The 15,558-nt window shown below is 40.7% G+C and overlaps 1 protein-coding gene across 2 annotated transcripts in view; it reads left to right on the top strand.

The window, feature by feature from the left end:
• The window catches only part of NT5C3B (5'-nucleotidase, cytosolic IIIB), a 20,249-nt gene continuing 4,691 nt past the window's right edge, over window positions 1-15,558 (top strand). Inside the window, exons 1-6 of one of the 2 annotated variants that reach the window (XM_087947752.1) lie at window positions 1-154; window positions 3,243-3,341; window positions 4,046-4,115; window positions 5,355-5,401; window positions 5,993-6,078; window positions 6,203-6,292. In XM_087947752.1, the coding sequence (XP_087803878.1) occupies window positions 3,273-3,341; window positions 4,046-4,115; window positions 5,355-5,401; window positions 5,993-6,078; window positions 6,203-6,292 (362 nt within the window). In that variant the 5' untranslated portion in view covers window positions 1-154; window positions 3,243-3,272. Of the gene's footprint in view, window positions 155-653; window positions 1,051-3,242; window positions 3,342-4,045; window positions 4,116-5,354; window positions 5,402-5,992; window positions 6,079-6,202; window positions 6,293-15,558 lie in introns of those variants that run through there. The other variant, XM_026679798.2, reaches the window with a different exon arrangement.

Below are 15,558 nucleotides of genomic sequence, written 5' to 3' on the forward strand. Positions count from 1 at the left end.
TGCAATAAAAAAAAAAATGCTTGCAAAGAAAAGGGCTCGTTCCAGTTGCTGCTAGAAACCACCGCTTTCCTGCTATATCTATTTTTATGCTGCTTAAGTGGCAGGTTGCCCCTAGGATGGAGGCTCCAGCTTGAGGACGTGCCATCAACAACTGGTAAGCAGCTATGTCCCAGCTCAGGTAAAAGCTTTGTGGATGATCCCCCCCCTCCCCCCATGAGCACTGAAGTGTTGTAAGTCTGGGGCTCCGGTTTTTTCCCATGGATACTTTTCAACCGTTTTCAAAACTTGCCAGTATTGCCAAATTGTTAACCGTTATAAAATATTTTCCTTGCCCTTGAATAAGTAGGAGCAGTATGATGTTCCTACTTATTCAGTATGAATAAGTATGCTTGATGCTCCGAGGAAATCTCTGAGAAACAGATGCATATTTTCTGGTACTGAAATGAATCGGCTTTAAATTCCCCACTTTGAGGGAGGGATCGAGTCATGAGTTATTAATTAGAAGTATTACAATTTTCTGCCCTTCCTCTAGGTCTAGGATCAATAAAGCTATGTACGAGTCCTACCATAAGCGTACTATTTTTAACAAGAGAGACGTTGACTGTCAAACTATCTTTAAAATATCAAGATTCCTTTAAAGCCATTTTGTAGTATTTTAACGGGCAGCCCGTCTTTTGAGTTTGCCATGAATAAAATAATTAAAACCTAATAACGCATCGCTTATTTTCAGAAACTTTTGTTGGGAGGGAAGGCGTATCTACTGTTTGCAGGCAAACCGCCTCACCTCAGGAGGGAGGGGCTGATGTCTCCTCCCCCATTGAGGGAGGAGGGGAAAGGAAGAGCTCTGGCCTTTCGTGACCCGGTTAAGATAAAACCTCTGCTCGGGTTTCAGGCGCTTAGTTAACGAGTTCGGGAGCAGTCGCCTCAGCTGCCTAGAGAAGCTCTCTCGCCTGGCGGTCGTTCGCTTTCTGCATTCCTCGGCCCTCTTGAGAAGAACCGGACAGCGGCCCTTCTGCTTGCAGCTGCAGCAGCCGTAGAACCTGAGTCATGGTGAGGGATTTGTAAGGAGCGCCCGTGTGGTACCTTGGCGCGTTCTGGGGACAATGCAGTTAAAAGGCTACCGTGGTGTTTAATTAATGACCGATGCGATAAGGTTTGGAGAGTGAACGGGAAAGCAAGTCTTACCTTTATATCCAGGTTTCGGCTGGATGTCCGCTAGTAGGGTTGACGGGAAAAGCTGTAGGGGCAAGGCTGATGTGGGATGGGATCTGTATACCGAGATAATGGCGGTTCATTCTTTCTCAAGCCAGCACGCTTTACTTCATGGATCTCCAGGATCACTGGATGATTGCGGATTTTGTTAGACTTTTATATACCCCTTCTTTTGCTGTTGTTTAACTGCTGTGCTGTGTCCTAAATATAGCATATGAATTATGAGAGTTGTGTTCCAACACATCAGGTGGCACCAAGTAGGTTATGGCAGTTGCATGACCAGATTCATTTGGCTAGAGTCAAGATTTGCTCTCAGTAAAGTGAATGGGTACGAAATTATCCAAGAGATAGCTTACTTCAATTTGAGTTTACACAAATCCACAGCTACAGATTTAAACAGCTGTGCTTAGCTTGGTTGTGTGATTTAGACTTTAGTGCTTCAGTGAATGGTCAGAGCCCACAAAAATGGACTTATTGTAGTAAACGAAACTGAAAGTGAGTTCAATATAATAATTAAAAAGCTAGATTCAGATTCTATTCTGTACTCAGTCAGAGTCTCACTAACTGACTCTAGGTTAGACACTTTCTCTTAGCCCTATCTACTTTATGGTGGGAAAATAGGAAATGTTATTAACTACCTTGTTAGTGTTTGCATATTTTGTAGGCTACATTCATATTACTGAATAATATAATCTTTAAAATAACCCCATATATTACATCAGTATTTTATTGTCCATCCATTTCAATTAGAGGCCTGAAACAGAGAGTAATCTGAGTAGATTTAATGGTAAATTCAAACCTATTCATTTTTAATATAATTTGAGATGATGAAATGTATATTACAGATTCAGACTTGGTGCAATGTGTGAAGAAATATGTAAGGAAGATTGTTTTGGGATGTAATTATGGAGATTTGGGGAAGCAATACAGAAAATCTAATTTTTTCTTTAAATACTACAGATGTGATGATGCAGAACTGAAAAAAATGATTTGGGTACTAATGATATGATTATTTGAGACATTAGAGTATTTAAGAGATTGGAGAAGTTGATTGGAAGATTGTAGACTGAGAATATAGAACAGGTTAGAGAAACAGAGTAAACAAAAGGTTTTATTTATATTTTATTTATAGAAAAAAATTCTGCTACTTTTCAATTTGTAATACTAGGCATGGAAACAGGGAGTTGTTCTGGTTCACATGAATATTTTCCTTATTCTGCTTTTTACTACCTGAACTTTCTGATGGGTTTCATAAGCAACTTTCTCACTCAACCTACTGTAATTCTAGTTTACAGTCTCTATATAAAACTACCTGCCTTGATTTTTCTTACTTACCGTATATAAGCACTATGAATCAAAATTCTTAGAGGTAGGTTTTCCAGCCTATGGATCAAAGTGAATTATTCTTTGTTCACTTCCATATACATACATAAAGTTTTACAAAGCAACTTATACTTGGCACATGTTGGAGAAAGTACCTGACTGTCACCATACTTCCAAAGTAAACTGTGTAGAAAGAAAATGCAGAAAATTTTCTCTCATACCAACAGTCACTACTTTTCAAAATAGACCAACATTTTTAACAAGCATATTGGAGTTTATAGAAAGAGAAGTAGACATTTATGTTTATTTTAATTTTGTGAAAGAGGCCAAAATGGGGGAGGGGGGTTGCTATTCCAGAGCTGCTATAATTTAGAATATGAACATTGACTTGAGTAATTGTGTTTGCATTCCCTTACTAATTAGCTATAGGGAATTCTCTTTATTGCATGGTGTTCCTGCTTTTTCAGCATTCCAAATTGGTCGCAAGTAATGATAATCTCATGGCAGATTTCAAAATAAAAGGACTGGGAATGGAAACATGGAAATTCCCTTATTTTGCCATTTTTACCTCTTCTTGCATGCATCTTCTGGACTTATTTTTATATACATTTTATGTATTTAAATTTTTATAAGTTTTATCAATTGTAAAAATGCCATTTGTGTTCTAAAATATAATTAAGTGTTGTGCATACTATATCTGTCTCAAGATACCTGAGTTGCAGAAAATAACTGTCCGGATGAAGAATCCTGAACATGTAAAAAATATAGTTTCAGCACTCAGAAAAGGCGGAGCAGCAAGACTCCAGGTGTGTGACTCTTTTTATAATCTTAGTTTCTTTCCCATCTCTTTTCAGGATATCTGTTTATTCCAACAATTTTACCAGCATAAAACAGTGGTACGCAGGGCCGGGACAAAACTAAATGTAACTTAAAATTAACTACAGTTAATATAACATGTTTCACATTGAGTATTTCCCTCCATCTCATTAATAATTACAATTCAACTATAACTGGAGTTGAATGTTGCATGAAAGCTTTTGAAGAATAAGTTGTAAACCCTTGATTTAGAGACTGAATTTATTTTTTTATTTATTTTTGTCAATTGCTTACAAGATAATAGGTATAAGTACAAAACATAGCTATGAATATATGGATACATATAAGAAAAATAAAAAAAATAAAAGAAACAATAGGACAGGGACAATAGGCACGTTGGTGCACTTATGCACGCCCCCTACAGACCTCTTAGGAAAGGGGTGAGGTCAATAGTAGACAGTCTAAGGTTAAAGTTTTTGGGGTTTGGGGAAGAAACCACAGTCAGGTAGAGTATTCCGGACATTGACCACTCTATTGCTGAAGTTGTATTTCCTGCAATCAAGTTTGGTGCGATTAACCTTGAGTCTGTTAAGTGGCTTGAATTGTTAATTGTCTGTCGTATGGTGATGTGTGATGCCATGTGAACACAGTATTCCTTAGTAAGTTATTAAGTCTTATTTTTTGTTCAATCCAGGTCATTTCTGATTTTGACATGACTCTTACTCGATTTGGCTTCAATGGGAAGCGCTGTCCTACTTCGCACAGTGAGTGTAATTTCTGGCCTTTTTTAATTGTCAATTCTCTTTTGAAAAAAAAATTTTTCACCTCAATAGTTTTCTTTCTTTCCTGGTGTTTTCTCATATTTTTGTCCTCATTCTCATTCCTTTACAAGGTGGCTTGTAGAAGCTTCTCAAATTATTTTTTCTTATGTTTTTCTTCCTATTGCACCCGGTCTTTAGGTCACTTTTAAGTGAGTCATTGATACATTGTATATATGAGTATACAATGATGATATTAACCCCAATCTAATTGTAATTATAATTTGACTAAACTAAGATAATTATAACCAGGCTAATACAGATTGTACTGGTTAACCACCATTTTAGATTACTGAAATAGTACTTTATTTTACAGATGCATAAATATATTTTTTAATCATAGTTGTCTTATTGGAGTCAAAAACACTTAGAACAGACAGAGGTGAGACTACACTTTGTCCAGGCTATTTGTATCCCTATATAACACATATTTGGAGTGTAAAAGAAAAAGAAAAGAGTTCATGTGATCCCATATCTATTCCAGTCTTTTTCTTGCCATTTCTAAGGTGGAAGGGAGAATTCCCTCAGAGAATTTACTTTGTCCATCTGAGTTGAAATAATATTTTGAAATATGGTTTTAGCTTAATGAATTTAATGACAAACTACATGTTATAGTTGTGATTAAGGTACTCTTTCTTAACCAGGATATAATTCTTGATTTTTAGAACACATTCGATTCAATATAATCTAATTGTTGTTTCAACATAATGAAAAATAGTTATGTTTTAAACATTTAATGAATAATAGGTGTGGGAAGATTTCACAAAGTGAGAAGCATTACTATCAGTGAGGAAAATAAGCTATTAGGCAATTTTGCATGTATAAATAATTTACACAGGTCTAAAGTACTATTCTTTGGCACTGTAATCTTTGTTTTCAATTAGGAAGTGTACACAATTTTCATCCTTATTTTTACTGGCTCAGAAACCAGAAACTTGCTTTTTAATAATAAACATAATTATAGTTTTTAAAAATTCAGTTATATTTTTTAAAAGTGTCTAAATTTTGTGCTCAAGTTAAAATTCTGATTTTGCATAGTGCATAGCCACATGCTTAATCATTTGCATTAATCCTTTTTATTTGAAAATTCAGAACATGCTTTTAAAACACCACATGTTCAAAATAAATTTAGACTCAGCATTACTGTGTATAAGAGTTTCTGGAAATCTGCTTGTATCTCTTCAGATATCATAGATAACTGCCGGGTCATCAGTGAAGAAGGCAGGAAAAAGGTATGAGCTTCTAGGAATTATTTAGCAAATATCTGAATTAAAATCTAAACTGATATTCATATTTCATGTCCTGTTATCAGGAACCCTAGGAATTAAAATTTTGTGACCTTTTAGGCTTTTTAGTTAGGGAAAATACTTTGCTATTTTAATGCATAAGTCTTTCTTTGAAGATTGGAAACTTCAATTATTAAGAATTCAACTGCTAAAAGAGTATATTGGGGCAGTTCACTTTCTTTCCATTTTCATACCAAGTTTGGAAAATATCAATTTTTTAAAGCTTCAGTGAATTTGGAATCAGTTGATGTGAAGCTGACCGCTGATACTTATGAGAATTGTCTAACTTAAAATCAGCTTTGAAGATTTCAGTTTTGCCAACTAGTTAATGTTCTTAAAATGTCATTAAAATAGAAAGTGCCAGAGATTAAGCCAGCAATGGTCAATCTATTGACATCTAATGTTCCAGGTAATTACATAGAGAACTGTAACACAAGTGTTCCAGTTTTAAAACTGCTTATAATTCAGTGCTATTTATCAGCTTTGAAAATCTGTTTTTTCTTTGAACAAATGTGTTGATTCTGCCTAATATTCCAGCTGAAAGATTTACTCCATCATTACTATCCTATTGAAATTGACCCTTATCGGACTATGGAGGACAAACTCCCCCTCATGATAGAATGGTGAGTATTGTACCAAATAAGATTATTTTGTTTGAAATCTGGCAGTGGGGGGTGGGTGCTGGCTGCTTAGAAGATGGGTGAATTATCTGAACTGACAAGAGCGCCTGACACTGATATTTTCCAGGTGGACTAAAGCTCATAACCTCCTGTCCCAGGAAAATATTCTGAAGAATGATATTGCCCAGATAGTGAAAGAATCAGATGTTAAACTCAGGTATGTGGTTTCTATATTGGATTCAAAATCAATTCAAGAAAGAGGTAAATTATCTAAGCAATAATTACAATTATTTCTTCTTGGTATCAAATATTCCTCAGCTATCTGAAGATGGAATTCTGCACATGGAATTAAATATAGAAACTTCCCCAAAGTTTTAAGGTTTAATATTGCACATGTAAATAGTGCATATTGTTTGCATGTTCTTTTTCATCCAAAGCAAATCTGTTGGTACACAATTGTGTCAACTTGATTAGAGTTAGTAACTATGGTACTAGAAACCATAAAGAAGGAAGAAGTAAATGGGTTTTGGAATGTTTTTCAGTTACAAAAGCAGAATATCGGACGCATTTATAAGAGTATGTGTTTTAAGTTTTGGAGCTCTTCAGATGCATTTATTTAATAATGCTATTAGTAAATGTATAATAAAATCCATCTTTATTTTTTCTGAGATTAAAAAACTGAAGAGGGCATTATGTGAAGAGGCCATTAGATTGACTGCCCTAATGGCCTCTTCACATGATGAGTGCTGATGAGGCAAGGATAATTAAATGCGTATTTCAATGAAACATGCCACATTTAGCCAAAGATCTAGGAATGGTACAGGTAATCTTTGACTTATTAGATTTTTATCCTGTCTTTATTACTTAATAGATAACAAGGCAGCAAACATACTGATATTCCTCTCTCCTCCTATTTTCCAAAACAACCACCTCATGAAGGGGATTGGTTGAGAAAAAATGACTGGCTTCAAATCACCCATCCAGCTTTCATGCAGAAGACAGGACTGGAGCTGACTTCTGGTTGACATTGCGGTGAAAACAGTTGGAAAATAGTGGAGCTCTGCTGGGCTCCGTGAAATGCAAGCAGCAACTGCTTGCTGGGAGACCTATGGGGTTAAGTTACCCTGCAGGGGTGGTGAAGAAAGGAGAGATGCTTCATCCATCGCGAGGAAACTGCAATTTCCTCGCTGATCCGAAGAAAGCTCTCCTGATCGGCAGCAGAGACGACAGCCATTTTCTTGGTCTGTTACAAGCTGGGACAACCAGGACACTAGGTTTTTGTGCTAAAGCAGTGTGTGGACAGAGCAATGAAACTGGGTGAGATAATTTCCAACTGTTACCTTAGAAGACTAAGCTAAGTAAAAAGTTCCAAAAAATAATCTCCAAACCTTAAGAAAGCAGATTTTTGGAGAAAGTTTAAAGGTTAAAAATTAAAGAAGATCAAAGACATAGAAGTAAAAGAAAAACCTAAAGGATGATTTAAAACATTAAAAATCTCAAAAAGCTAAATAACATTGTGAAAAGTGATTATTGGGAGAAATTGCTTTTCTGAAATTTAATCTCTAACCCCCCTGGTTGGATGCAAATCAGTTGTTTTCAGTTTTCTACACTGTTGGATTTGGGAGCAGGAGAGCCATCTAATGGAGGAAGATTACTGCAACGTGTAAAATCCAAAGGAAAGTGAAAAGAGAGAGAAAGTGAACAAAGTCTGGAAAGCTTCTTGACCTTGACTTTATCTTAGTAGGCGATTTGGATGCTGGGAAATATCTACTGAGCTTTTTGAAGAATTATAAGGCAAATCAAATTAAACTGTAAACTTTATTGGAATTATACACTGAAAAGCGGAAAAAAGAATAAAAAAAAGAGAAATAAGACTTTAAAATCTGGACAATTGGGAAGGGGTAAATTGGAAATTATAAAGACTGAAAAGTACAAATATATAGCATTTAAAGATCAGAAATTTAAGAGACTTGGGAGGAATAATTTTAGCATTGACTAATTTTTATTAACAATTGATTTTTCTGGGGGGGGAGTTTCTATATATTGGGATACTGGAATATTAGAGGTATATTAATTGGTTACAAAATGACCCAGCAGGAGATAATAAAGTTCTATGAAGAAATGTTAGAAATGATGACAAAGAATTATAAGAAGTTGATGGGAATATTTAAAGATAAAGATGTGAAAGTAGAAGGATCTCAATAAATGGTAGGAAAAGACGAATATAACACACAAAAGACAGCTGAGAAATTAGAAGAAGTGGTAGAGGAGGCAAAGCAAAATAAATTACAAGAAGGTAAAAATAAATTAAAAGTAGATAAAAACACTGAAAAGGTAGTATTAATAAATACTAAAAATCAAATAGACAACCCCTTAAGACCCTACAACAGAATAGAGGAAAAAAAGGATGATTCTTCAAAAATAATGGAAGGATTGTGGATGGATATTCAAAAGATGCAGAGAAGGAGATAAAGGGCAAGGTAGAAGGAACAGCTAACCTGTGCAAAAATGCTAGAAAGACATATAGGATTCCAAAAGAGAAACAAAAGAATCATCAAAAAATCAATAAATGATGAAATTCTAAAAAGGCTGAGAGATGATGGATAGAGAGACAATATCATGCAATATAGTAACTGTATTGAAAACCAATAAAAATAAGTGGAAGTTTAAATTGGGGAAATAGTAGCACATATATAAATATATAATAGAATTTATCATAACCATAAATATATTAAGATTAGGAGGTGGTAGATTAGCACTAGGTATATCTAAATATACTATTATGATTGATAGGATGCAAAAAAACCATTGGAAAATATAGTTTTCAAGGACTATAAAGTCAAGGAATTTAGATATAAAGGTAGAGAGATATAATTTTGGGATTAATTAAATCTTATTAAGAACTGGTTTTATTGGTGTTTATAGTAAATTGAGATACCTATAATACCTATATATTAAAATATTAGTGACTTAATATGAGTTAATAAGTATATTGTATGAAGAAATGTTATTGATGTTTGTATATATTTTTGGAGGAAGTGATAAAAATCATAGAATACTATTGTTTAAAGATAATGAGGTAAATATAGAAGAATCCCAACAAATGAGAAAAATAAAGAAATAAGTATAAATTGGGAAAATAATAGAATATATATTGATATATAAAAGAATATATTATAATTATAACGAGTACATTAAGGTCAGAAGTTGGAAGATAAAATTTTTGTATATAATTGTATTATTGTGAGCACTATGTGAAAAATACGTTAACCCAGTCATTGCACTGTCCACAAAAATGCTGGTTGTTAAAGGAAAAACTGCAAATAAAACATATATATATGTTGTGCCTCCGAGGTTTGAACCTGGTCAGTCAGCAGATGTAGGCTCGAGTGATGAGGAGGATCTGGCATTGAGATTCGAGCCTGCATTATTGAGCGACATTGAAGGGAGTCAGGAGGAAGAAGAGGACTTGACTCTGAGATATGAGCCTGATTTACTGGAGGTTTCAGAGTCATCTTCCTCCCCTGAATCTCCCTCCCTGATTGAACCTCAGGTGTTGTTAACAGACAATCAGGAGAGCGTGCCGGAGTCATTAGTTGAAGGACAAACCGAGCAATGTTGGATAGACGCACGGCAAAGACGTAAGCAGAAAGGGGCCATCCAACGGACACAGAAAAGAGACTGACACGCCCCTTAGGGAATATAAGGAAGTGTGCTAGCTCTGAATCTCTGTTCGAAGCAAGGTGTCATTTCGGTTAGTGCTACGTCTGATACACTCGGCTGCAGCATCTTGATTTATGGTTAGTTCGGACTTGCCAGACAGATTCCAGGAAGACTGCCAAGGACTGTGTAAACAGAAGCAGTTAACTCTGCCGTGTCTGAGACTGTCTGTTTGAGCATTTGTACTTTGGAACTTTGGACTCTCACCTGTGGATACAGGTGAGACAGAACATTTTTGCTTCGAACCCTTACTCCATCTTCTATCCAAGATGGACAAAACACAACTTGAGCAGCAACAGCAACAGATTAACCAATTCCTGCAGAATAACCAGGTATTACAGAACCAAGTCACCCAACTGGTTAATCATCTAACGCAGATGCAGGCCCCTGTTGCTCTCCCTGCTCCTCCCCTTAGGAAATGCCCGGTATCTGTGCCGGATAAATTCTCAGGACAGATTGATATGTTCCCGGCATTTATGGGACAGTGCCAACTATTCATGTCCTTATGGCCAGAAGATTTTCCTGATGACTGGGCTAGGGTGGGGTTTGTTATTAGTCTCTTGTCAGGTCCGGCTGCAAGATGGGCTACTCCTCTGCTGGTGCAAGATAGCCCTTTATTAAATGACTACCAGGGTTTTCGGTACCATTTACGTGCTATGTATGAGGACCCCATAAAAAGTCAAACAGTGGCCAGACGTTTGAAGGACATCCGTCAGGGGAAACGCTCTTTGCAAGAGTTTATTGCAGAGTTTCGTCTGCTCTGTATGGACTCTACTTGGAATGAGGCAGCCCATATGGACGCATTTCAAGACGGCTTGGCAGACGAAATCCAAGATGAGTTGGTGCATGGGGAGCCGGCTCTAACCCTGGATGCGCTGGTAATACAATGTTTGCGCATTGATGCCCGGCTTCAACGGCGCAAGACTAAACGCCCAGTTCCGGAACCACCTTCTCACTCACGACTGCAGCCTCCTATGCAACCAGCGCTCCTGGTCTCCTCCAATGCTGTGCACAGGACCGAGGAACCGATGGAGTTGGGTGCACTCCGCCCTTGGTTGACGGCGCAAGAACGCTCGTGAAGGTTCCAAGGAGGCTTGTGCCTTTATTGTGGGGGGTCGGGACATTTTGCCAGTTCTTGTAAATGGCAGGGGACACGAAAACCAGTGTCAGAATCTAATCCTGTTGCCGTCGGGAAACGGGGCAGGCCCGGCCTCGGGGAAACCCTAGGCCGGGCACGTATCACACCACCACCCGAAGTAGCGGAGGTGAACTCTGGTCCTCCCCGACATTTGCTTTTGGACACGCAGGTTTTCCTACAGTCCCGGAAGGAGGGGATTCTTGCGGTTGCGTTGGTGGACTTGGGGGCTACTACTAGTTTTATGGACCGGGCCTTTGCAACTCACTTTGATGTCCCTTTGGTTGCCGTGGAACCACCCATCAGGGTGGAAACTGTTGATGGGCATGAGCTTCGGTCTGGGCCCATTCGTTTTGCCACCCAGCCATTGCGTCTGGTTATCGGGGACCACAAGAAGGCGATTAGTTTTTATATCACCTCGGACCTCCATCTCCCTTTGGTCCTTGGCATGGCCTGGCTTTGGTTGCATGATCCTCTGGTGGCTTGGGCGCAGAACGCCATTTCATTCCCAAGTCTCCAGTGCATGGACCATCTGAGACATACCTGCGCTGGCCAGGACATCGCCGCCCCCGCTGTTTCCATACCTCCTGAACTATCGGACTTCTCCGATGTTTTCAGCGAGAAGGAGGCAGATCAGTTACCATCGGATCGAGCCTATGACTGTCCCATGGACCTTCTACCTGATGCCCCACTACCTAAGGGTTGTCTGTATTCAATGTCTGAGCCCGAATTGGCTGCTCTTCAAGAGTTTCTGGATAAGAATTTGGCCTGGGGATTTATCAGGCCGTCGTCGTCTCCTCTTTCTGCTCCTGTCCTTTTTATGAAAAAGAAGATGGGGGATTTGCGTTTGTGCTGTGACTACCGCCGGTTGAACGCCATCACGGTGAGGAATAGTTATCCCTTGCCACTCATTCCAGAGTTGATGGAGCGGTTGCGGGAGGCCACTATTTTCACGGCTTCGATCTTGAGGGCCTACAACCTGGTGCGGATGCGCAAGGGACGAGTGGAAGACGGCGTTTGGTACCTGATACGGGCATTTTGAATACACCGTTATGCCGTTTGGGTTGACCAACGCCCCCGCGGTTTTCCAGCATTTAATGAATGACATTTTACGGGACATGCTTGATCGGTTCGTGGTGGTGTACCTGGACGACATTTTGATCTACTCTCAGTCCAGGGATAGCCATCTTCGCCAAGTCCGCCAGGTATTGCAGCGTCTTCGGGAGCATAAACTCTATGCGAAGCTGGAGAAATGCCTCTTTTTCCAGACTTCCATAGAGTTCTTGGGGCATATCATCTCTCCTGAAGGCATTGCAATGGACCCGAGGAAAGTAGAGGCCTTGTGTAGTTGGGAACCCCCTCGTCGAGTGAAGGACGTGCAGCGTCTCTTGGGGTTTGCTAATTACTACAGGACCTTCATCCCGGATTTTTCCAAGCGGACGGATCCCATCACCCAGCTCCTTCGCAAGAAGGTCCCATTCCAGTGGGGCCCCCCGCAGCAACAGGCCTTTGAGGCTCTCAAGAAGGCCTTCGTTGCTGAACCGATCTTGAGGCATCCTGATCCAAATCGTCCGTTTGTGGTCGAGACGGATGCATCCAACGTAGCTATTGGGGCGGTGTTGTTACAAGCCCCAACGGATGGCGCACCTCTTTTTCCATGCGCATATTATTCAAGGAAGCTCACAACTTCCGAGCGCAACTATACCATCTGGGAGAAGGAGTTGCTGGCCATCAAGGCTGCATTTGAGACCTGGCGACATCATTTGGAGGGGGCTCGGCACAAGGTGGAGGTTCGGACGGATCACCGTAACCTGGAGCATTTGTCCACTGCGAGGAAGTTGAACCAGCGACAGATCCGATGGTCGTTGTTCTTCGCCAGGTTCAATTTTTTGGTTACGTACATTCCCAGTAGTCAAATCGGAGAGCGGATGCCCTGTCCCGTAAACCCGAGGACCTGTGTCCCGAGGACCCTCTTCCTCCATGTACGGTGCTGCCACCGGAATCTTTGGCTGTTATCCAGGAACTGGTGGATTTGAGAGCTCGGGTAAGAGAGGCGCAGCGCTTAGATGCTTGGTCGCAGCAGAGAATGGGGGAAATTGAACCTGACTCCCCATGGACTTTGGAGGAGGGCTTGCTACGGCATCGGGGCCTATTGTACGCGCCCACCAGGATGCTTAGAGCCCTCATCATGACTCAATGTCATGACAACCCAGCTGCTAGCCATTTTGGCTTCTTTAAAACTCTTCATTTGGTCACACGGACTTTTTGGTGGCCTCGAGTCCGACATGACATCTTTTCCTATGTCGCCTCCTGTGTTCCGTGTCGACAAGCGAAGGCCGCGTCGGGTGCACCTCCTGGACTCCTTCAACCGCTGCCGACTCCGGGCAGACCATGGGGGGCTTTTTAACACACTTGCCCTCTTCGTCAGGTTATACGACAGTACTCGTGGTGGTTGATATGCTTACCAAGATGGCCCATTTTATTCCTTGTCGGAAGTTACCATCGGCCCGCACTACTGCCCAGTTATTTCTGCAGCATGTATTTCGTCTACATGGTCTGCCGGACAGGGTGGTTTCAGATCGTGGTGTCCAGTTTACTGCTCAGTTCTGGAAGAGCCTAATGACTGCATTACAAGTGCAGGTGTGTTTGGCGTCGGCGCACCATCCGGAGACCGATGGCGGGACTGAGAAAGTAATTGGCATCCTCACCCAATATCTGAGATGTTTTGTCAACCATCGACAGAACGACTGGGTGACCTACCTTCCTTTGGCGGAGTTTGCCTTTAACAATTCTCAGCATACATCTACTAGTATAGCATCCCTTTTATGCGACGTGGGCTACCATCCACGATTTTTCCCGTTGTCAATTGTGGATTCCCCGGTTCCAGAAGCGCAAGAATTTCTCGCGGAATTGCAGTCGGTTCACCGATTAGTGGTGCAACAACTGGAACGGGCGAAGGAGGACTACAAACGGTTTGCGGATCGTTCAGGTCGGGCGACGCCTCCGCTAGCTGTGGGTGACAGGGTGTGGTTATCCACAAAGCACCTTCGGGTCGATCGCTCAATTAAGAAGTTGGACCACCGCTTCATTGGTCCATTCCCTATTGAAGCGGTCATCAATCCCATTGCGTATCGACTCACCCTGCCGTGCTCCATGCGCATTCATCCTGTCTTCCACCGTTCCCTTCTGGTTCCTGACTCTCCTTCATGCACTCTCCGTTCTCCCGACGATACGGGTTCTCCATCCGGGCCCAGCGATGATCCTGTTGTTGATGCTACGGTAGTTGGCATTCACGACTCACGATGGCTGAAAGGACAATTTCAGTACTTCGTTGGGAGACTGGAGATTGAAACAGAGATTCGTTCTTGGGAGGATGCGTCTAAAGTGCATGCCCCGGACCTTATCTGGTTATATCATACACAATTTCCATCGAAGCCTCATCCGGATCGTCAGACTCAGGGGAAGGGTTCTGCGGTGAGGGATAGTGTTGTGCTTCCGAGGTTTGAACCTGGTCAGTCAGCAGATGTAGGCTCGAGTGATGAGGAGGATCTGGCATTGAGATTCGAGCCTGCATTATTGAGCGACATTGAAGGGAGTCAGGAGGAAGAAGAGGACTTGACTCTGAGATATGAGCCTGATTTACTGGAGGTTTCAGAGTCATCTTCCTCCCCTGAATCTCCCTCCCTGATTGAACCTCAGGTGTTGTTAACAGACAATCAGGAGAGTGTGCCGGAGTCATTAGTTGAAGGACAAACCGAGCAATGTTGGATAGGCGCACGGCAAAGGCGTAAGCAGAAAGGGGCCATCCAACGGACACAGAAAAGAGACTGACACGCCCCTTAGGGAATATAAGGAAGTGTGCTAGCTCTGAATCTCTGTTCGAAGCAAGGTGTCATTTCGGTTAGTGCTACGCCTGATACACTCGGCTGCAGCATCTTGATTTAGGCTGCAGCGTCTTGATTTATGGTTAGTTCGGACTTGCCAGACAGATTCCAGGAAGACTGCCAAGGACTGTGTAAACAGAAGCAGTTAACTCTGCCGTGTCTGAGACTGTCTGTTTGAGCATTTGTACTTTGGAACTTTGGACTCTCACCTGTGGATACATATATATATGTGTGTGTGTGTGTATGTGTATGTGACAGAACATATATGTGTGTGTGTGTGTGTGTGTATGTGTGTGTGTACACACACACACACACACACAAATAAATAAATAAATAAAAGGATAGGACTAGAGCTCATAGTCTCCTGGTTTCCATGCCAACATCTTTATCACTAGTCATACTGGTTCTGTTATGACCAAAATTGGGACTGGAGCATCTATCTCCAAGCAATATGATTGTTATGTGACTCACACCCAGTTTTATCTTTTTTACTGTGATCAATAAGCAAATCACTGTGCTGTTAAGCAAATCCAGCTTCTTCCACTGACATTGTTTGTTGGAAGCTCTCTGGGAAAGTTGCAAATGACGAGCATAGGACCCCAGTGCTGCAACTGTCATAAATACACACTGTTGCCAAGTACCTGGATTTTAAAGACATGATTGCCAAGATACTATGATGGTTGTAAATATGAGAATCATTTGTAAGTCTTTTTTTTTTCCAGTGCTGTTATAACTTTGAACAGT

This window comes from Notechis scutatus, chromosome Z, assembly GCF_049901735.1.
Source record: "Notechis scutatus isolate UNSWTSFEM ecotype Mainland chromosome Z, rNotScu1.2, whole genome shotgun sequence".
Lineage (NCBI taxonomy): Eukaryota > Metazoa > Chordata > Lepidosauria > Squamata > Elapidae > Notechis > Notechis scutatus.